Consider the following 23,089-nt stretch of genomic DNA (forward strand, 5'->3'; position numbering starts at 1 on the left):
GGCAAAACTGCCCAAAATGTTCCATATTCAACGTGAAAGGCAGCACTCCAAGAACTCAGTTAAAAACCAAGGCAATCTTCACAAAGGTTGGGGAACCACGATTCAGAATTGCTATGTATTCATTTAAGTCATGACAATTTACACTAAAACACACCAGCACAAAATGGTTTCCACTTTGAATATGCAGCAAGTCAGTTGTGGCGGCCCATTCTGGTACACTGAAATCATGGCTAAAAGCTGCATGGGAAATAAGATGTTTAAATTAGTTTTGCCTCAGCTATGTATTCTACAAAATTCTACATTAGACCATGTGTCCACAGTCTATGGAGCCTTTAGCAAATTTTTGGAAAAGGTTTGGGTTATGTTATGATACAGTAAAATTCCTATTTGTCTGAATGGACTGCAGAAACAACCAATTCTTGCAATACCTCAAATACAACTAAAATATCTTTAGCGCACCCACAAACATCCGTATTAGTTGTGGATCCCCCTCATGGCATCTCCATGCAGTAACTCTGCAGCATATTACAGTAGCATAATAGTGTACGAGGTTTGCAAAGCAAAGATTGAGCTCTTCCCCCAAAAGTGGCAATATTGGAGCATAAAGCACATCAAAAACCAGCCAATTGTGGATGGTCTCTGATACCTGCGAAATAGCTGCTGAATTACCACTGGGGAAGATTCTGCAGCCATAACACTACATACGCACATAGGGACATATTTACTAAGGGCTTTGCACCTGTTTTCTGACTGACTTTACACTTTCTTTTAGGTGTAAACTGCCTGCACAGGTATTTAAGAAGTGTCTGCGACACTATTCTGTCGCACGCCCTATGTTAAAGGAAACCTACCACATGAAATAGTAGGTGTAAGCTGTAAATAAAGAGCACCAGCTCAGGGTGAGCTGGTGCAGGAGCTTCTTTTCGTTAGTGTCATAAACCGCTGTGACTCGGTTTAGACACTTTTTAATCTTTATATCTGAAGCAGCTTTGGCGCACCATGCGCATGAAGCAGCTTCAGCTATAAAGATTAAAAAGTGTTTAAACCGCAATACAGTGGTTTAGGACACTAACGAAAGTAAGCTCCTGCACTAGCTCACCCTGCTCACACTGCACTAAACACAGGCAGAGCACTTTTAGTGAAGTTTCCGGCAATCTTAGTAAATGTGCCCCACAGTCTTAGGCCTGGCCTGATTTTAGCCTATAATGCCTATACATTCACACTAGGATTAGCCCTGTTGTTAGAAGGTGAATCTTTCCCTTCTTTCTTTTTTTGTAATAACCAACAGAAATCAGACATGAACTGGGCATTAGGGAACTAAAAAATTCTGAATTCTCAATATTTTATAATGGTCATGTGATACAGATAGAGAAAGAGAGGAAAAAGAGAGCTGAAATGTACTTTGGGTCCTTACCTCCATTAAAAAAGTAATGTAAATTTTATGCCATCGTTATGCTCCATATAGGCAGGGATCCGTTATCCATTTGTTTTGTTTTTTTTTTTATATAAAAAATGATGAGGCTGCAGTACTTTTCCTCCATTTGAAAAATGAAAAAACACATGGATGAGGGAACCATGCCAAACTGACCAAAACAGATGACATAAAATTACATGACATTTACATTGATATCAAGGAGATTTTTATTTGATATTTTAAAGCTCCGGTAGACCTCCGCTCTTTACTTTTTTAACTGTGGTAATGAATGGTAGTGTGAAATGAGACTTGCATAGATAGATAAATGGAAATGGATAGAAATAGATAACAATAAATAGACAGACAGATGATAATATAAATATTATAGATATAGATAGATAGATAGATAGATAGATAGATAGATAGATAGATAGATAGATAGATAGATAGATAGAATAGATACATGATAATAGATTGGGATAGATAAGGATAGAGATAAAAATAGATGGATAGATAGATAGATAGATAGATAGATAGATAGATAGATGATAGATAAATAGATAGATAGATGATAATAGATAGAGATAGATAAGGATAAATAGATAGATAGATAGATAGATAGATAGATAGATAGATAGATAGATAGATAGATAACAATAAATAGACAGACATAAAGATAGATGATAATAGATAGAGATAGATAAGGATAGATAGAGAGATTAAACTAGATAGATAGAAATATTTGTGATCCCCACTAGGTGCAGTGGCTAATGTGAGTGGGACTGTGAGTGAATTTGGGACTGATGTATAGGTTTGTAATATATAAGAGAAAGTGAGTTGAATGTCAGTAACCATTTTTATTCAGTCTAGTGATATACATATGATTCATTTCCATGATGATGTAATGCAGTGGGTTATTTATAGGTGTCTGATAGGATCTATGTAAGCAATGTTGAGGATAGCTGGAGATCTGCAATGATTTATAACAGTCAGATGTGTGAAGAACACATCACAGAAGCAGACTTCTATATTTATACAATACTCATTGCATGGAGGACACCACATTATCATATGCTGAATGAGTATTAGTAGTAAAATTATCCTTTATCCTAAAAAAATTATCCTAAAATTATCCTAAAAATCAGCTCAGTGCTCTTCATTCACTATTATGGAACTAGTATAGTCAATAATACAATGCTCCCCTAGAATAGCTGAGGCTGCTGCACCAGACCAGACCGTTTTCTGCTGTGCCAATCCCCATTTGACTGGTACAGTAGTCTATGATGAAGGTTTCTAGAAGCCATCACATCAGGTCTGTGCTTGGACATTACTAATCAGGTTTAAGGTCAATCGTGTCTATAATACAGTATTGGAAGGATCTTGTGTTTTTCGAATTGCTATGATATGTTGTTATAGAAACTGCGCAAATGTGATAGGAGTATGATACATATCATATGATACATGAGATCTGAAGGATCATGGATGGTGTTGGATGCCTTCACTGAAAAATACAAGATCTGTCATTCACAGTTGTACAAAGATCTAGACTGAATATCCGATATAGTTGCGTTTATTGGAGATTTATTTTCTTAACATAATGCATATTTCTACTGATATAATAAATGCATTATATAAAACAGACTTCATACTTAACAGTATATACGAAATACATAAAAATATATAATACTTCATAATGAATCCCTGCCACTTAATTGTTAATTTGCAACAATGCTATATAGATATATAAAAATACGTGAACACCATAAATTAACCCCACTTTGTATGAAATAGATTTGTGCATACAAAAAGTGTAAATACTATCAAACACATAAGTTATAAAAAAAAATACACAGTGAATAAATATAGAATGATAATATAGTAATAAATGCAAAACACCACATCGTTTTATATACCACATTATAGAACCCTTATATAAATGACATGCAAGGTACAAAATACTACATTATAGATATCGCAGAAAATATAACAAAGACTAAATGCACAGTAGATGATGCTGTAGATATATAACATCGCATAACAAAAGAAGCAGATAGCATAAAGCACAGTAATTCCTAATAGACACATAATAAGTGCACAATATTTGAAAAATAGCCAAAATACATATAATATACAAAAATCATATTACATCATATCTATAAACATAAACTTTACTGTACAATATATGAAGCATTAGACTAATATTCCAGGGAGGTTATGTCTTGTGGCACTGGTAATGCTGAAAGGTGCTATAATGGCTGCATTTGCCCATTAAATAGCCATATTTCAGGCGTCTGTCCACACTCATCTATTAAGGTGTCAGCCTCAGCTATGACAGGGAACCTGATTCACTAACAAATACTACAGGGCATTATCATCCATTTTCCGCAAGAATTTTAATTGAAACGGATGTTACCACTTTACAGGAGGCTCTGGCTGAGATAATAAACCTGACTATAATAGTAGCCACATCACTGGCCAGTAGATGTATCCAGCTGTAATTAACGCTATATAATAGTGCAATTGCTAATGCCAATTATTTCTTATAAAATGATATGTATATTTAGTATAGTATGCAACAGTATAATTATATAACAACATATATATATATATATATATATATATATATATATATGCCACTATCTATTTATCTGACTATACATCTATATCTACATCTATTATCTGTCCTATATCTGCACATACCTATATAATCCACTCCTCAGTTTATAACATGAATTCATTTGAACAATCTCTATTTGTTTCTGAAAGTTACTTCCAGGCACATGCAGAAGTGTAATTTCATTTCTAATGATGTAATATGTCTTGGGTACTAGTACAGCCTATGTTTACTATTACTAGTTCCTATACAGTTCTTGAACTTGGTACTAACCATGTCGCTGCCACATTAAAATAAAAACATGTTATCTTATAATTATTATAACATTGTGTCAAACTTAGGTAATAATATCTTAATAAAATATTCGATTCTTTTCTACCTATTACTATACTAGTGCAGTTATTATAGTATTAAAAGTAGATCTGTGCCAGTTCACTGCAATATAAAGCCGTTGTATAAGTAGCATCCAAACAAAATATTAAAGAATATATAAGTTATATAAAAACAGCTTTCCCTAGATTGTTAAACATTTGTGAATACATAAAATTACATTACAGATTATATTACAGCAAAAAGAAGGGATATACATAAGCCTAAAAGCTAAATGACACAATATTCGTTACAAAGTTAATAGTATATAACTGTAATGTAGTCATCAAATACACAAAAGGATAAATTCCATTGTTATGAATAATAATAAAAATAAGATAATATGGCAGGAATACTGAAAAGGATACAAGATGCACTTCTGTTCTGAAAACTAAACTTTAATGGAGATATATATCAGCCCCTTTAAAAGTATTGGATGTGTTTTGCTGGATGCCTATATTAGGTGAGCTATATGTGAGGGACATGACGTCAGCAGGACAGGTCTGGCCAATGAGAGGCTGCCCCTGGCTGCTGCAGCTAGCCCTCCTCCTCCTCCTGCCTTATGGAGAGTGATGCCCCAGCCTGGCCAGCACTTACTAGGTGAGGACTGCTGCTTGGAATGAGCTGCTTCTAAGAGGATCTTGTTTCGCCCCTCTCTTCTTCTCAGGTCTGGGGAGGGTACATGAGTCTGTATTTGGTGTTGATGTTGGTGCCATGATGTTTGCCAGCCCCATGACTTCTACTCCATTTTCTGTCAAAGACATTCTGAACTTAGAGCAGCATCAGAGTGGCCTCTCTGCCATGGACATCTCCCCCAGGCTGGACACCTCTTCATGTATGCTCTCCAGCTTCAAACAAGAGTCCTATCGAGGGACCCCTTGTCTTTCTGAGCTCACAGAGGACCTATCTCAGAGGGATAGTACTAAGGGGTCCTCTCCTTTCCCTGGATCCTTCTTTGTCAAAAATTACATGGAAATGGATTCCACTAAGGAGCACAAAGAAGACAAGAAAGGTAAGAAGGGGAATGTGATCATGTGTGGTTAGGAGGAGGGTGGGGGCACTGGTGCCACCTGATCGAGGACTGGGCACATAAAACTTTTCTGTAAATGGTCACATAATAGTAAACCAGACTACATAAAATCCCCTCCATAACATCTATTACTTGCATTGTGTTATCGTTTATAATGTGTTAAATCATCACGAAACATAAGAACTATCTGCATTTCACTAACAATCTTTAACTATTTCTGTGCTGTAGTTGTATTTCATGTCATCCACGATGATTTCATTTCACCAACAATGTAGCCCAAATGTTAAGAGCTTTTTTATAGGGGAAGTATTTGTAAAAAACAATATAAAAAAACAATAAAATCTATCAACATTACAGATCTGGAAATATCTAAGCAAACACTACTAAGGTTTCTATTGTATCTTGATGTAGAACACCTTATCTACACTAACGGTAAGGAATTGTATATTTATGTGGTGTATGAGATTATATTTCTACCAAAATGATTAATATTACGACTACTTTAAACTAAGAATTAAAAATAATAATACAAATAAACCTGAAAAACAAATATAATTTTTAAAACCCGATTTTTAAAATTATAGTTCTAATTATTATTATTATTAATTATTATTATTATTATTATTATGCTATTACTACTGCTACTTTTTCTTTTGCTAAATGTTGTGCTCCAAGTATTGTTATTTAATGTAATAGCTGTAATAATAATAAAATAATATTTTAACACGTTGTAATAATCGAGTACAAGTAGTGTTTGCTTCTTTCATTTCTTCATTATTATAAATATTATTATTGAACAGTCGTAAAATAAACAAAAAATAGCAGAATTCTACACAAGTGATACTGCACATTTACTAATGATTATTAGAAATGGATAAATCTTTAAACAAATTTTCACTAAATGTGCATAACTTATTCACTGTCAGTTTTGAAGATATTTTTCTCACTATATTTATTCTAAGTATTATTAGTTAATTATTATTATAAGAACATTATTGTACATTATACTAGCATAACAAAGGTGTGCAAAATAATAGGGAATATATATATATATATATATATATATATATATATATATATATATACTTTTTAAACTTTACTCTTGTTTATTTTATAGTTTGCAACAAATGAATACATTAATAAGTAATTGAACAGATTCTAGATATGTTTATGGATGACAAAAAACATCACTCTGCATCCTCTTAGTTAGGATTTGTTGATTTGTTTTCTTTGTTGTTTTTTGATTTTTTAATATTACGTTATAGAGAGAAAGAGAGAGAGAGAGATTGGATCCAAAAAAAACATTCAGGATTATACACGAGTAATGGAATAGAAATTTGGCTCAGATTCATTATTTTGTATGGAATAAAACCTAATGCTGCATCCAGTAAGGGCAGTTTTTATTAACTCTGTTTATTTTCAGGATTCAAAAAGAACATTGGGTACTCATTTGGTTAAACCATCTGTAAAAAAAAAATAATTAATTAATAAGTACAAAACGCATTGTGAGATTGCTTTAGGGAGAGTTTCAAAATAAATTTCATGTTTATTTTTTTTCTTATCTTGTGTTACATGGTAATATACTAAAGTATGTATTTTTAAGAGGAGTGCTAAAAAGGGAGATATTTGTTTTGTTGAACAAACAGAACTGAAGGTCCATGCAACAAACAACTTAGAATTAGAAATAGATAGATATGGGATGGATAGATAGATAGATAAATAGATAGATAGATAGATAGATAGATAGATAGATAGATAAGATACATATATAGATATGCAATGGAAGATAGATAACCTTCCCTTTTCTTTTTACAGATCTCTGCTCTTTGCAGAAAAATTTGGAAACTGATAAGAGGGACTTGGAAGACCCAGACAGACCAAGACAAAGAAAAAGAAGGAAGCCTAGAGTACTGTTTTCACAAGCCCAGGTCTATGAATTGGAAAGAAGATTTAAACAGCAGAAATATCTGTCAGCCCCTGAGAGAGACCATTTAGCGAATGTTTTGAAGCTCACATCCACACAGGTGAAAATCTGGTTCCAGAACAGAAGGTACAAATGTAAAAGACAAAGACAAGATCAGACTTTGGAAATGGTTGGCCTCCCACCCCCAAGGAGGATAGCGGTACCGGTTCTGGTGAGAGATGGCAAACCCTGTTTGGGAGAGTCGTCTCCTTACAACTCCCCATATAATGTCAGTATTAACCCTTACAGTTACAACACTTATCCTCCCTACTCCAACTACAGTAATCCAGCCTGCAGTGGCAGTTACAATTGCAGTTACTCCTCCATGCCAAGCATGCAACCCACCTCAACTGGTAATAACTTCATGAATTTTAGTGTGGGAGACTTAAACACAGTGCAGACACCCATTCAGCAAGCAAGCAGTGTATCTGCACTCCATGGCATCCGAGCATGGTAGAACTTGGCTAGGAGCCATTCTGAAAGCACTAAACAAAATGGCAGCATGGATTATATAGACTGGAAACTTCACTGAAAAAAAAAAAATCTGTTCTGCAACTTCTTCCAAAGATTGATGTGACTATAACCCTGATGTGACTTGGTGTGAGAATGGAAATTAGGAGTCAATTAACAAAGAACAATTGGACTTGCTGGATAGGACCAGCCAACAGAAGATCCACATCTTTCTATCTTGTGTAGTGTTCAGTTGTTAGCATCACAGATTATTTACAGATTATCCAAGTGTGTCATTTGGTTTATTTAATCCCAGGATTCGTTAGCAATAAACACATTCACCCAGAGGGATGCCCTGACCATAACTGGGACAATTCTAAAAGTCTAAAAATAAAGAAAATGAATTCCTGGCAAATTTTGTCTTTTAGATGTTTGTTCACTGTACGTGATGTTTTATGCTTCAGAGGGTCCCCAATGAGCCTCTAAAATCCAAACAGGATCCAAACATATTTAGGAATTTTCTTAGCTATAAACAATAGATTTAATATAATAAGAACATAACTTAAATGATGTTGGTTATTTTATAAAATAGAAAATGTCAGTATTACAACCACTCAGAGCCAATAATTGGAGTCATGGTAGAACAGCAGGTCTGTTACTGTTAGTACCAGTGGGCCTGGAGCAGGCAGGAAGGTACTTGTATATTAGGTACATTGGTTGTAGGTGCGTAGATACTGATAACGAAAAAAATCATCTGAAAGTTTTTGTAAATAATGTTTTTTGTTATATTAAATTATTTTTCTTTTTTTTTCTTTAATTAACATTAGGCGTTGTTTTCTGTGTACATAACATATTTTATTGGATGTTATATTTTGCATACATTCAGATTGCATTTTTTTTTTAGAATGCTGAGCTAAAAATCTTGGAAAGTTCCCATGAAAAATTTAACTCAATGATCATCACTGAGGTCATTATACATGAGGAATAAACATTTATTTTATGCCACTTGTGTATGGATTTATATTAAGCATATATAGAAATACAACTGCCCAAATTGGATTTTTGCAAAAACATAAAAAATTAAGCAAAGTAATAGAAAATGTTTGGATTAAACAGTGTATGTAAAAGTAATATTTTTTTTCAGGGTCACTTTATTAACATTTAATTTATGGAAATCACAATAAGGTCTAAGAAAAGTTGTACAAAACTAAAATGCTGACTTTGAAGGAATGCATTAATGTGCTACATATTGTTGTATTCTTTAACATGGATATATAATGTAATATGCCAGTTACATGCAAAATTACTTTAAAATTTCCTTTTGTTCACTTAACTGTTTCCTAGATTTCCTTGGCTCTATTTGGAATGCACTATCCATGTAAACTATTGAGGTGGTGCCATTTGTAGATAATTCATATTCATCATATTACTATAAAAATGGCTTTTAAACAATTGAAAGCAGTTTTGACATATTTTGCTGTATTGTGTTCTGCTGTGATTCTCAATATTAAAATTACATTTGCTGTTTAACAAATTGATTGGGAGGCATAAGAAATGAGCTTGGATTCCATATAATCAGAAATTAGCATACATACACACCATACACAGTAATGAAAACATGCATATTAATGGACATGGATCAGAAAAAAAACTTTTGAGTATTTGTATATTTTTCTTTTTTGCAAGCAGAATTTGAATAATTCACATAAAATGTTTGCAGCAATGATTTTTAAAGATATTCGACTTCATACATTTTGTTTCGGTGCTGTTTTGGGTGTCTTTATTTTGGGTCTGTGAACAGGCATTGCTTAACTGAAAAAAAAAAGATTTTTAAACTGCTACATCATTTCACACCCGCCCCTGCCTCAAAAATAAGCAGCTGCCAAATAATATGAACAGTATAGATGGATGGTAGTAAAGCAACTAAAAACTATTTTGCAGCAATTCTTATATTATTCCAAACAGTTTTGAAGACGAAATGTGTAATAGAGTATACAAAATCCAGCAAAAAATGTGCAAAATATAACTTGAGAGAATTGTGCAAATTCTTAATATTTACACATTTGTATGATTATACATGACCTTTTCACTGCTAGAAGGTATATCTAGAAATAAAGCTTAAATCACATCTACAGTAAGAAAAGATCCAAGCAGAACTATCAAAACAGAAAATGGGTAAACAAAAATAAAAAGTGGGTGCACGCCTAAGAGGGCCGGGCATCAGGTCCTTCAATTATATAGACAAAGGAAAAAAAGGCAGCACACCAGGTTGTAGTGAAAATTACCTTAGTGAATTTATTCCATGTGAAAGAGCAGCGTTTCGGCTCCAAACAGTGAGCCTTTCTTAAATCACATCTAGATATAAGGAATAATACTGAACAACTATTTAAATCCTTACTTATATTCAGAGAATAATATGTATAGTAAAAGTCTCTTTAGATCATTGTAAGAGTATCTGCGCACAAATTATGGGATGTCGGATTTAGTAATCCTGCTGCCATTCTGCAAGCATCAGAAACCAGCAGCAATCGGCTTATTTCCGATACGTTGGCTGATTTTTTCTACATTGTGTGTATGGGATTGTTATCAATCCCATATTCCACAATGCAACTGTATTATGCTGCAGATTTGCAGTGCTGCAAATATGCAGGTAATATATAACATGTTGTCCTACGACCCTACCCCTAATATTCTCTGCACATGTGCATCATATGGACTCAAAAATGGATCTGTGAGCCCATGTGTCATGGATGGACTGCAGAAAAGACTGCAGTTGGGTGACAGAGTCATGTAAACCACAGCCGTGTGCATGAGCCCATAGACATGAATTTCTTGAATTAACGGATAGCACATGGACAAGAACAGCATTCATGTGCGTGAGGGCTATGGATGATGTTCCATGTACAATATATTTACTGTGACGTCTACTATCCTTACATGTTTTCGGTAATGGTAGCATTATTCTCTCCTTGCTTACTTGGGATATCAACAAGTGACCTATGACCTGCTTTGGCCTTCAGGGGTCATGAGTGAAGAGCTCACCATGTAACCTGCTATGCAAGTTTTTTTTTTCTTTGAATCTGGTTTTTCTCAAATTGACTTTTGCTGTCACATGAGCCTCTGGTGTTTTGGTGTGTTAATGGCGAGCACTAGACAGATTTTGGATCATGTATTTATATTGTCATTTGTACGGCACTTGTTTCAGTAGTAATGGCCCTGAATTTATCTAGTAAATACACTGACTGCATAATGTACTACATACATTTGCCATATAATGTACAATCAGGGCTTATGAAATGCTGAATGATGTGGTAAAAACTCTCTTGTCTAACTTTGCACCTCCTATTACTTTATAGCAGATTTATAACAGATTTCTGATATGAAAGCATTCAAAATTATAGTAATACACCATAGACCCTTGGGGGTATTCTCTTCCAACTTATAACTTAATGGGGTTATCCCTCCTAGATTATGACATATACACAGGATAAATCAATGATAGATGCAGGTCCAACCTCTAGGATGCTCTCCTTTATTGGGAATGGGTGTCCTCTGACGGACTGGATAGAATGTGGCGCAAAGTACCGGCGGTGCACTTGTCTCTTCCAGAGAGAGCCATAAAAAAAGTTATGTGACTGGGGGGAAGGGCACTGAAAAAAAATAAACATGTACTTCCGTGGTCCACGCCGGTGTCCCACGCCATGTGTCTCTCCACAGGGCACGGAAGCTCCAATCAAACAGCTTCCGTCCGTCCCCTGTCACACAGCTTCATTAGATGCTGGAATATGGAAAATGGGAAGGGGGCATCTTTTTTGCTCCATTTGTGCATAATTGTACAAATTGATTTTTTTTACCTCCCTCAACACTTCCAATGAAAGACGCTTGTCAAGGCAGGGAAAAAGAGGGGGGGGGGGGCATTTAAAAAAAAATATTACGATCTTTCAAGACTTTCAAGACTAGCATGTAATATGGTTAAAACCAACTCCAGCCCCCTGCTGCAATTGATTGTTGCGAGGCCTCATGAGACCATGCTGTCTATTATAATATGAGCCCAGTTCCACATTATAAATTTGACACATGCTGTGCCAGAGCAAAGCACAATATGAACTCAGTTCTTAATATATGCCCCCCAGTGTCTGTAGTGTTCATATTCCATGCATGGTTTTATAGTTCAGCACATTATTAAAGGGGTTGTTCGACTATTAAGAGAAAATTAGCAGAAGGGCTGGGGAGGGCTTTTTGAAAAAAAAAAAGCTTTACTGACCTCCTCTGGTTCGTTACAGGTCAATTTTTTTTTACAGGGGCATGGAAGCTCAACTTCCGGGCACTTGGCATGCCCACCCGTACCTATGGGGTTGCCAGGTTCCCAGAAGCAGTTGAAGAAAAGCTTCCATGCCCCTGTAAACAAAGAGCCAAAGGAGCTGATTAAGGTGGTGCTTAGGGCTTTTTTTTTAAAGCCCTTTACAACCCCTTTAAATTATTTGCATCTTACAGTTGGTTTGTGGGTGATTTTCCTGTTTCTGAATAAAAAAGTTTCCTTCTGGTTTTGTTGAAGTTTTATTTGCTACTATTTTCAATAATGAAATTGATAGGCCCTTGAAAACAGAAGTTCAAGAAGTACAGGATGATCTCTTAAGTATGCCAGCAAGATAGTGCTGACATGACAGAGAGGTGTTAAACGTAGAAGAAATCCTTTATAAGTAGGTCATACAAATAGAACTAGGACAAAGTCTAAATGGGAACATTATGCATAAAAGTTTAGATTGAAGGCTAACATCTAACCAGGTTATGTCTAACCTTCATATATGACAGCAAGCAGGGGTGTAGATGGGGGCACAGTCATATTCAGGTGATGGATCAATAGATTCTTTGCCCAATAAGAAGACACATTAGAGGAACATGGCAGGTAAGGCTCTGCTACAGATTCAGGCCCCCCTGGAAGTCAGCACTTATTGCTTTAACCCTTTAACCTGTCACCAGGAATGTCATTTTTAGCTGGTGACAGGTTTCAGTAGCCTTTGCTATGCTGATTATAAAAATGTCTTCGCCAGAATTCGGAATCAATTCAGGAGTTCATATAAGTTTAATTCACATTACCTGGTTCCCTGCCAGCAGCATGTGGTGAGTCCCTGGGGAGGGGGCAGCTGCAGCCTATGAGTCCCTGAGTCAGTCTCCTCTCCTCCACAGCCATTCAACTCCCTCACCCCTCTCCACTTCCTGTCATGTGCATAGAGCAGGGGAGGGGGATGCAGCTGCCAGCAGGGAGCCAGGCAATGTGAATAAACTTATAAAACTACTGAAATGATTTCAAAGGAATTTTTAAAATCAGCACAGCATAGGCTATTGGCATAGGCATTTTTTTAAGAACACCTGATAGATGGCCATCACTGGAGGTCCTTATGATCCTAAGGATAGGGAGCTTGAGCATGCACACAGCTGGTCCATTCTAAATCTATGAGAAATCTGGAGAGAGCAAACTATAGCTTTATCTTTATCATCATCATCTTATAGTTTAAAAGGAGGTTCAGTGTTCATGTTTAAATTGAGGAATGTGGCAGGTTCCGGACCGCACAAGGAAAGGCACCCTGGACATAAGCCAGAAGTGGTATTTTCCACTTGTGTCTTCCTATATTCTCCATGAATCGCAGTGCAAACAATAGATGCAACAGCATGTGAACTGTCTTTATGCATCCTAGTGATCACATAATGTGATGCACAGCAACCCCAGTTACAGCAGAAAATTAAAATGTAAAAATAAAGTTCCTATTGGTCTATTCTGAAAATTGAGGGACATAAAATAAAAAATATAAATAAAAAAAGAACGAAAATGTGTTTGTCCCTCCAGCCACTATTATTACCTTAATGTTAGGCTACATGCAAACAATGTATGCCCGCGCGGCGGGCATACATCGGGGCCAGGGAGAGAAGCAGGGGATGAGCCCTGCTTACCTCCACCCCTCTCCATAGAAATACACAGCGCACGGTGTCATATTCCGTAGAAAGATAGGACACCTATATTAATACATAGCCAAAATCAGAACACACACTCTGTAGATATTTAACCCTTTATATAAATATTAGATCTTAGACCAGACCCCTACAATAATATAGAAAACCTCAGACCAGACATAATAAACATATTCAAGCCCCCTTTAGTAATAGTGAATCCCAGATCATAACCCTATGATCATTTTAGAACCAAGACCAAATAATATACATCCCCTCCCCGTCTATGAGCCTGTTCAGCCCCAGGCACTGTATTACATTAGCATCCAATGTAATGTTGACCTCAGGTGAACTAAAGAAAGTGATCAGAGTATAGCATATACAGTATGGTTTATTCTCTAAAGAAATAGCACAATCTCACACAAGTTACACAATAAGAATATAGATGCTTTAATCTGACTACAAAATCTTATGCACATTTTAGCAGCAGATATACAGCACCTATAGCAGCACATTAGCAATTAGATTAGGTTATTTACCCATATTACATAGATAACAAAAGATAGTCATTCATTACTGAACATTTCTATTGAGACTAATCCTAGAAGTGTTTTCAGCCATTTCCACATGGTACAATCTAAATGCTACCAAATGTTTGAAGGTCGCGTAATGTTAATGGTAAATTTTACCTTCATTCTGTGCTTTATCATAGATTCATTTTTTTGTCATCTATCCTGTTTATCCAAATATCATATAGTTGGTGTTTGTTGCTGCTCCTGAGAAGGGCCTGCACTTATATACATGTCTTCAACACATAAAAATATCATCAAAACTGGGACATGGTCTTCATTAATCTGGTGTCCTTGCACCGCTCGGGAAGTGTGCACCATTGTATTTTTGGTGCACTTTGTTCATGCTGGGGAATTGTGGCACAGACCGAATTGTGGTGCATGTTTGTAATAAATGCGGTCGCGTCAGTAATAAATTTGGCGTACGGAAGTAATAAATGTGGCATACAGAAGTAATAAATGTGGCGTACAGCACTAATAAATGTGGCGTACAGTGGTAGTAATAAATGTGGCGCACGTCAGTAATAAATGTGGCGCACAGTCCGACTAATGTGTTGTGAAGCTACAGCATCCTGTATGCCTATATCTGACCCGCGGTTGACAAAGAAACTTAAAGGGAACCTGTCACCAGGAGAGCCATTTTTAGCTCTCCCCCAGTCCCCACAGAGCATAGTACATACGCTGCCAAAGTGTTTTTGTATTAAAAATTGGTTATACAGAAAAAAAGATATATTATATTGTACCTTTCATTAGCATCTGCTGTGTGACTAGGAAGTTGCCAAATGGGAGGGACTGGAAAGGAGCAGTTCCCCCCCACCCTTTGGGAACAGCTTCTCCATGTGACCTTTTCTAATATATGAAAACACCCATCACTGGGCTTAGCGACGCCCCCTGCTCCTCTACAGCCAATCCCGAGTGTGGGGAGTTATTCATATATTTGAAAAGGTGACATGTTTCCCAAGGGTGTGGGGGGGGAACTGCTCCTTTCCAGCCCCCCCCCCATTAGGCAACTGCCTAGTCACGCAGCAGATGCTAATGAAAGGTACAATATAACATATCTTTTTTTCTGTAAAACCTATTTCTTATACAAAAACACTTTATGTATGTACTATGCTCTGTGGGGACTGGTGGAGTGCTAAAAATGGGTCTCCTGGTGACAGGTTCCCTTTAAGGGTTGGGTTGTGGTTTCTCCTTATCCCAAAGTAGTGACATCACATCCATTAAGACAACATATACTTATGGCAGGCATCTATGTATATACTTTTATTTATAAGTTGGCAAAATAATCTGGGTGTGAATTTTGATTACATTGTTAAGTCTATATAAAGAAAATAGCTAGATGTATTCAATGTACATATATGTTTGTCCCTTTTATCATGGCTGCTCTTCTTTATGTATAAGTATGGTCATATAAACAAGCACATGTCAATGTTGTATACTTTCTTCACATGTGGCCTGTAGCTATATCCCACGATGACCATTTATATGATTCCAGTGATTCCAGCTACCGCACTAGGGATCAAGGAATGTTTTGCTGCTGTAATTAATGTTCCAGTTGTCCGTTCTTAGGAGGACAATCTGATGATGACATTTATCAACAACTGCACCAGGCCTCCGGGATGGAGAGACAAAAGCCAATTTCAGAGCAGAATTCTTAGCTAATAGTGGACACAACATAAGGTTGTGGGGAAAATATTGATGTAATATGGTTTAAAATGACTTGTATTGATCCTTATATAGGAAATTAGAAAATTTTAAAAAAAAAGTATGTATTTGACATGAAATATGAAATTCTGGACCTTCTTCTCTATAATCTCAGTGTGTACCACCAGCTTTACAAGCTGCCAGTGACAGACTGTGTCAGGACATACTGTAGTAACATCCAGTTGTCAATTTATTCCTTAATGTTTATGAAGTCTTAGAGAATTGGCACAATGTAAAGTTAAAAGAAAATATGCCCCATTTAAAAAATTTTAAAATACACCTCAAAAGATGTGAAACCAAATAAAATATTAGGATAGATTGAAGACTTATGGGGCTTATTAACTACGGGTCTACGATCGCACTTTCGTTGGACTTTTGAGCGTTTTGCACGGCTGTGACAGGTATTTAACAGGTGTCTGCGCTGGGATTGTGTCGCACACGATCGGATTGTGCTGCAGCTGTGCTGGCTTCCATGCGACTGAAATCGGGGAGCGTGCCGTCTGACAATACGACTGATTTGGACTGAGTGCAGGATATAACTTTTAAATTGTGTCGCAAGACAATGCGCTTACATGCCCCAGGAAGAAGAAAGTGAACTCTGTTGGACCTGATCGGGGAAGCGACACATGCAGGATATTGGCGCTCACAATCTTAGTGAACTGAGGAACAGTGCATTGTCGTCGGATAATGCACTTTCTGTGACCTCCAAGGAACGGGTAAGTAAATGTATTTCTGAATTCCTCCTTTAGTGCTTAAAGCGGTTTTCCCATGAAACAAGTTAGGCCTACAGGATAGGGCTTGCTGATCGGTGGGGGGCTCAGTGAAGAACGGGGGATGCGATGTACTGCTGTCGAACCGCTTGTTGCTCCCCAAAATGAGAGGAGCAGGCTGTCGGGTATAGCAGGGTTGCCCCGTTCATCTCTATGGAGCTAATGGAGCTGAGTATGGACCCACATTCTTGTGATCTGTTGGGGTCTCATCACTGAGACTCCCACTAATCAGGACACCACCACAGGATAGGGCCTAACTTGTTTGGTGGGAAAACCTTTTTAAGCTTTCTTATAACTTATTTCGAGCTTCCTTAATAGCAGCCTCCCTTTATGAAGATCTTAATGTCCACCCAGTGCATTCAGCAACTTCTCCATAATACCTGCTACTGTCACTTTCGGAGGTAGGTCTGAGGTACAACAAATCCCCAAAGGCCACTATCTTCAAGGAACCGGAATTCACTTAACATGCTCCGGAGATCACTCAGAGCTATGGTAGCAATAATAAAAATATGATATGTCAAAGGCTCTGAGCAGAAACTGAAATATTTAAGTCAGTAAAAGTAGAGTCATAGGATTCTTATTATAGACTAAGGGATTAAATACCAATGATTACACATTTAACCCCATAATCTCTGCTCTTTAATTATGCCAACCATTGAAAAAGGATACAGATTTGGCCTTCTACACTGGCAATAAAATTATAAAAGTGATCTGTAAGTATGCACACCACTGGTTCTTTTTTCTATCAAACATATTCATGTGATGTCAATTTAAAATATTGCTATACTTTGATAAATAATATAAACAAATTAAGCAACAATGTATCTATACTTTAATAAAAAATCAAACAATCTTTCATGAACGAGCAGAGTAACTAATTTTAAAAAATCCCTTTTTAGAACATCTTTACACCTACAATCCTTGTCATTTTATGCTTTATTTTTTTCAAAAACTAAGATTTGTTCTAATTTTTTTAGCATAGGAAATGTAAGCTTATTCTTATGGGATGATATCTGAGGGATGCTGGCAATTTTATTCAGAGCATTTTATCAGAGCATGATGTGTAACCTCTTGCTGTTTAACCTTTCCAATGGCCCATTTAAAAAAAAGAGGTCTAGATGTAGGGTATTGTGCAGAAAGTGTATGGAGGACTGTGGCGAGGGACTTGTTAAGTAAAAGGAAGTTTCCCAGGAGCTAAGTGAAGAGGACCAGGAGATTCACCTAGGATAAAAAAGGCGCTGACTTTAATTACCCTTAAGTATTACAGTAGTCACTATCAAATGTCAATTATTGGAGTGAGAAACAACAAACATTGTAATTCACATTCAGTCAAAACATCCTCTAAGTGTTTGAGATGTTATCAGTTGTTGATAACGCAATTAGAGAGTCCTGTAGCAGCTCCTTGCCCTACTATCTGCCCCATCAGTAAACAGAGCAGGAGACAGCATGGCTGTGTCCCTGGGACACAGGATGAGAAGCCGTCAGGGAACTGTAGCTTCTTTCCTGTCACTAACACTCACCCAAAGAGCTTGTCTGTAACACCTTCCTTACCATAGATACCGACCGACTCTAGGGACAGTGATGCGAGATAGAACTTTACTGATTCCAAATCAATTCTCCTGCAGACAAGTCCATGCTGCTCCTTTGTTATGCTGGGGAATGTTCCCATTGTGTGGTTTTACAACTTAACCAAAGGTCAAGAAGACATGACTTGACATAGCCAAAGTAAAGTGACATGAGTTTATCGCAGTCACTGACAAAACACTAAACTCATAAATAAGTCATAAAAATCTTGTATATGTGACTTGTACATTTCAAGGGGAAGATTTTCAATGTGTCACTTACTACTATGGTATTATTGTTATTAGTATCAATGTTTTTATTATATTTTCCAGCAATATTATTTTACTACAGGTGCTCAGGTTCCATGAGAAATAAAAGATGATGGGGCCTCCTCCCTTGATCAGGTGCACTACACCATGATCACCCATCTAGGGAAAGGAGGGCGTATCTGACCATACACATCTCTTGACCTAGGAAATATAGTACAAACTTAGGTCATTTTATCCCCTTCATTTTTTAGAGAAGGAAGCCCTGGGGGAAAGGGATACGGCCACCCTGACCTGACCTTACTACTAATAAGAGAGCTCCTAAGGTATGTTGAAATCAGAGACAATCCTTTCCTTTGAATGGAACATTAGGCCTATCAACTTCTATACCAATGCAGAGATTGTGCAAAAAAGAAACCATTGGATGAGGAAGAATAGGCTAATCTGGTCTGGTCTTTCCGGAATTTGGAATCTATTGTAACTACCTCTGCCATCTATTTGCTATACAGTATATACCTTGTATGTGCACTTATTGTTTTATTGCAACTGCCTTTACTTCATAAAGTATTACAGTGTCATATTTAATACATTAGTTGTCTATTATTAATTTTTGTCGATTGTGCCTCATTAACTATCACTGAGAGTGGTATCAGTATATGTGCAGTAAGTGTCCCTTGCTTGGCTAGAAGACATCTTAACTGCCCCTGGTTGTGTGGATCCTGTCAAATAAATTATTTGTTCAAGTGGATATTTCACAAGTCTATCTCTTGTCTCAGTCTATCGCCCAGCCCGTGCTCTTCGATCTGCCAGTGATATTAGATTAATCTCTTGCATAATTTGAACCTCTCATGCACGTCTCCAGGACTTCTCCCGAGCTGCACCAGTATCTCTAGAATGCCCTTCCCCAGATTATCAGACTAATACCCATCCTCCAAAGTTTCAAATGCAAATGCAAATGCAAGCCTATCACACTCACTAACTGCATGAAATGTCACCTCTCCCTGTACTAATCCATCCTATGTCCTATCTCCTGTCTGTTATTTGGCAAACACAAGATATATACCAAGAACTAGGCTCTGAGATCGTGACTGATGGCTGGTTCAAGCAGCAGAATATTTTATTTATTAAATTATTTTATACTGTTCCCTTTTAAATAATGGCTGGACCATTATACAAGCTTTTGTACTTCTTGCGTAACCCCCTTCATCCTCAGTCTGTAAGCTCTTGGGAGCAGGGCCCTCACTCCTATTGTTCCATATGAATGTTTGTAGTTTGTAATGTAATATTATATTTGTATATGTCCCCTATGATTTGTAAGGTGATGCAGAATTTGATGGCGCTATATATATAAAGTTTATTATTATTAAGTCATAGGTTTCCACTACCTTGGATTTAATTCATACATTTCTCTTTGTCGAATGAAAGCCGAAAAGGCAACAGACTAATGTAATATTGAGGGCCAGAACATGCAATAGAGTACAGAGAGCACACTACCGCACAAACCAGCATATACTCTGTTCTAATATACAACTTCTACACTGCTTCAGCTATACACAGTATAGTAAAAAGCAGAAAACATATTTTAATGTAAGACTATAACATTTATATGCACTACAATTCAATATTCTTCTTATGTCATCATCAAAGTATACAACACCAAGTCCTATATTAATTGCAATTCAACATATGTTGTATATTTGATAGCTTTCACTACATGCTGTAAACAGTATGTGGGCTGTACCATTGGCCCGCTTATAGCACGCATAAGGACACATTTATCAGCTGTTAAAAGTACTACATCTCTTAATATGTTGGCAGTATTGAAACATTTTTGAGAGGTACACAAAGGGGGTGTAAGTTTCCTCACGTGGAATGGAATGGAAAAGGTGAAATAGCCAACAAGAGGTGGAAAAAAATGAATGAATCGCAAAACATTTTGGATTTTGAACACTAGACAACCTGATGGCTTGAACGTGACTTCATCCTCTGTTATTATAGATTTATCCTGGTGTTATGTAGAAAATATTAATATTAACTTCAAAATGTTATGTCCTTAGAGCAAAGATGTGTTTGTATATACAGTGGGTACGGAAAGCATGCAGACCCCTTTACATTTTTCACTCTTTATTTCATTGCAGCCAATTGGTAAGATCACAAAAGGTCTTTTTTTATTCATTGTGTACACTCTGCACCCCATCTGAGAGAAATATAGATATTTTTGCTAATTGATTAAACAAGAAAAACTGAATTATCGCATGGTCATATTCTGATAAATAAAAATAAGTATTCAGATCCTCTGCTCAGTATTGAGTAGAAGCACTTTTTGAGCTAGTACAGCCATGAGTCTTCTTGGGAATGATGAAGCAGGTTTTTCACACATGGATTTGGGGATCCTCTGCCATTTTTCCTTGCAGATCCTTTCCAGTTTCCTTAGGTTGGATGGTGAAGGTAAGTGGACAGCCATTTCCAAGTCTCTCCAGAGATGCTCAATTGGCTGTCTCAGATCGTAGGCGCACCCGTGTCCCTGCGTGTGCCCCCGGAGCCTGGCAGAACTTACCTCCCCTGGCTCCAGCCGCGGTCTTTCTGACTCCCGCGGCTCGGCATGCGCGTCCCTGTCTCCTAGGGCACACACGCCGGGCCACAAAGATTTAAAGGGCCAGCACGCCGGCTCACAAAGATTTAAAGGCTCGGAACACCGATAATTGGCACAGGCCTACAATAAGTTTCTGCCCCTTCCTGTGACCCTTGCCAGATTTTCAAGCTGCTATTCCTGTGAAGAGAAAGCCCTCTGTGTCCCTGTGTCTCCAGCATTACCAGTGTTCCTCCGCGTTCCTGTGTCTCCAGCCTTACCTGTGTTCCTCCGTGTTCCTGTGTCTCCACCGTTACCAGTGTTCTTCCGTGTTCCTGTGTCTCCAGCGGTGCTGTGTCACCAGCGGTCCTGTGTCACCAGCGGTCCTGTGTTCCTGTCCCGTGGGCCAGCTCTGGGTTCCTGATATGAGTCCTACTGCCTCCTGCTTCGCTACTTTGGCTACCGCTGCGGGCTAGTCGCACCTGTGGAATGACCTGGTGGTACCCCGCCGCAGCAAGACCATCCCGCTTTGCAGCGAGCTCTGGTGAAGACCAGGTGCCACTTAGACTCTGGTCCCAGGTGTCTGCTAGTACCATCTCCAGTGGTGGTCCAGAGGGTCCACATATGCACAACCCTGACATTGGGTTTAGGTCAGGGCACTGGCCGCACCAGGCAAGAATGGTTACAAAATTAAGAAGCTTCTATGTGCTGTGTGCTTAGGGTCATTGTCTTGTGGGAAGGTGAAACTTCTGCCCAGTCTGAGTCTTCCTGTCCCTGCAGCTGGATAAGAGCATGATGCTGTCACCACCATGTTTCACTGCAGGGATTGTATTTGGCAGATGCATTAAGCATTAAGTATTTCTGAAGTATAAAGACAATGATACCATATATACTGGAGTATAAGCCAAGATTTTCAGCACATTTTTTGTGCTGAAAAAGCCCCACTTGGCTTATACTCGGGTATATTAAAAAAAATAATGTTAGTACTCACTCTCCAGCTCTGACCCTTGGCGTCCACATCTCCCCGCACCACACATCTCCCCTCTTTGGGTTCCCGGCCTGGCAGGGAGATGCATGTCTATGTGATATGTCACCACACAAACTATGACGTGGGAGTGTCACCGCCTGCTGATGTCATAGTTTGTGTGGTGGCAGATTGCATAGATATAGACCAAAGACGTGCTGCGTGGAAAAGAGGACACTTGAGGACAGCGCCGGAGGGTGAGTACTAAGTTTATTTTTTAAAGGGCGCTCTCTGCTAGATATTATATTAATGGGGGCACTCGGCTGAACATTACATTTATGGGGGCACTCTTCTGGATATTTTCTTAATGGTGGCACTCTGCTGTACATTTTTTAATGGGGGCACTCTGATGGACATTATGTTAATGCAGTCACACTGCCAAACATTATATTAATGTGGGCACTTTGCTGGACATTATATTAATGGGGGCACTCTGCTGGACATTATATTAATGGGGTCACTCTGCAGGACATTATATTAATGGGGGCACTCTTCTTGATATTATATTAATGGGGAACTCTGCTGGACATTTTATTAATTGGAGAAGCTGCTGTGAACATTTTATTGATGAGGGGAGACTACTAGACAGTTTATTGATGAGGGGAGACTACTAGACAGTTTATTGATAAGGGGAGACTACTGGATGTTTTATTTATGAGGAGAGACGTCTGGACATTTTATTGATGAGGGGATACTACTGGACATTTTATCATAGAGAATCTGCTGCTTTTACCACCCTAGGCTCATACATGAGTCAATAAGTTTTCCCAGTTTTTTGTGGTAAAACCAGGTACCTCGGCTTATACTCGGGACTCCTTATTCTCGAGTATATACTGTA

At 37.7% G+C, this 23,089-nt stretch overlaps 1 protein-coding gene across 1 annotated transcript; it reads left to right on the forward strand.

Annotated features, from left to right (window-relative positions):
• The first annotated feature begins 4,977 nt into the window (after nucleotides 1–4,977).
• Nucleotides 4,978–9,173, forward strand: NKX2-5 (NK2 homeobox 5). The gene is made up of 2 exons (XM_072150654.1): nucleotides 4,978–5,409; nucleotides 7,243–9,173. Exons 1-2 carry the CDS (start codon nucleotides 5,112–5,114, stop codon nucleotides 7,845–7,847), a joined length of 903 nt encoding a protein of 300 aa, XP_072006755.1. The 5' UTR covers nucleotides 4,978–5,111; the 3' UTR covers nucleotides 7,848–9,173.
• Nucleotides 9,174–23,089: the final 13,916 nt, after the last annotated feature.

The sequence above is a fragment of the Engystomops pustulosus genome, chromosome 4, assembly GCF_040894005.1.
Source record: "Engystomops pustulosus chromosome 4, aEngPut4.maternal, whole genome shotgun sequence".
Lineage (NCBI taxonomy): Eukaryota > Metazoa > Chordata > Amphibia > Anura > Leptodactylidae > Engystomops > Engystomops pustulosus.

Coding starts and splice junctions, on each gene's coding strand:
- NKX2-5 (XM_072150654.1), top strand. CDS start 5,112: ATGATGTTTGCCAGCCCCATGACTTCTACTCCATTTTCTGTCAAAGAC. Junction 5,410..7,242: donor GCACAAAGAAGACAAGAAAG/GTAAGAAGGGGA, acceptor TTCTTTTTACAG/ATCTCTGCTCTTTGCAGAAA.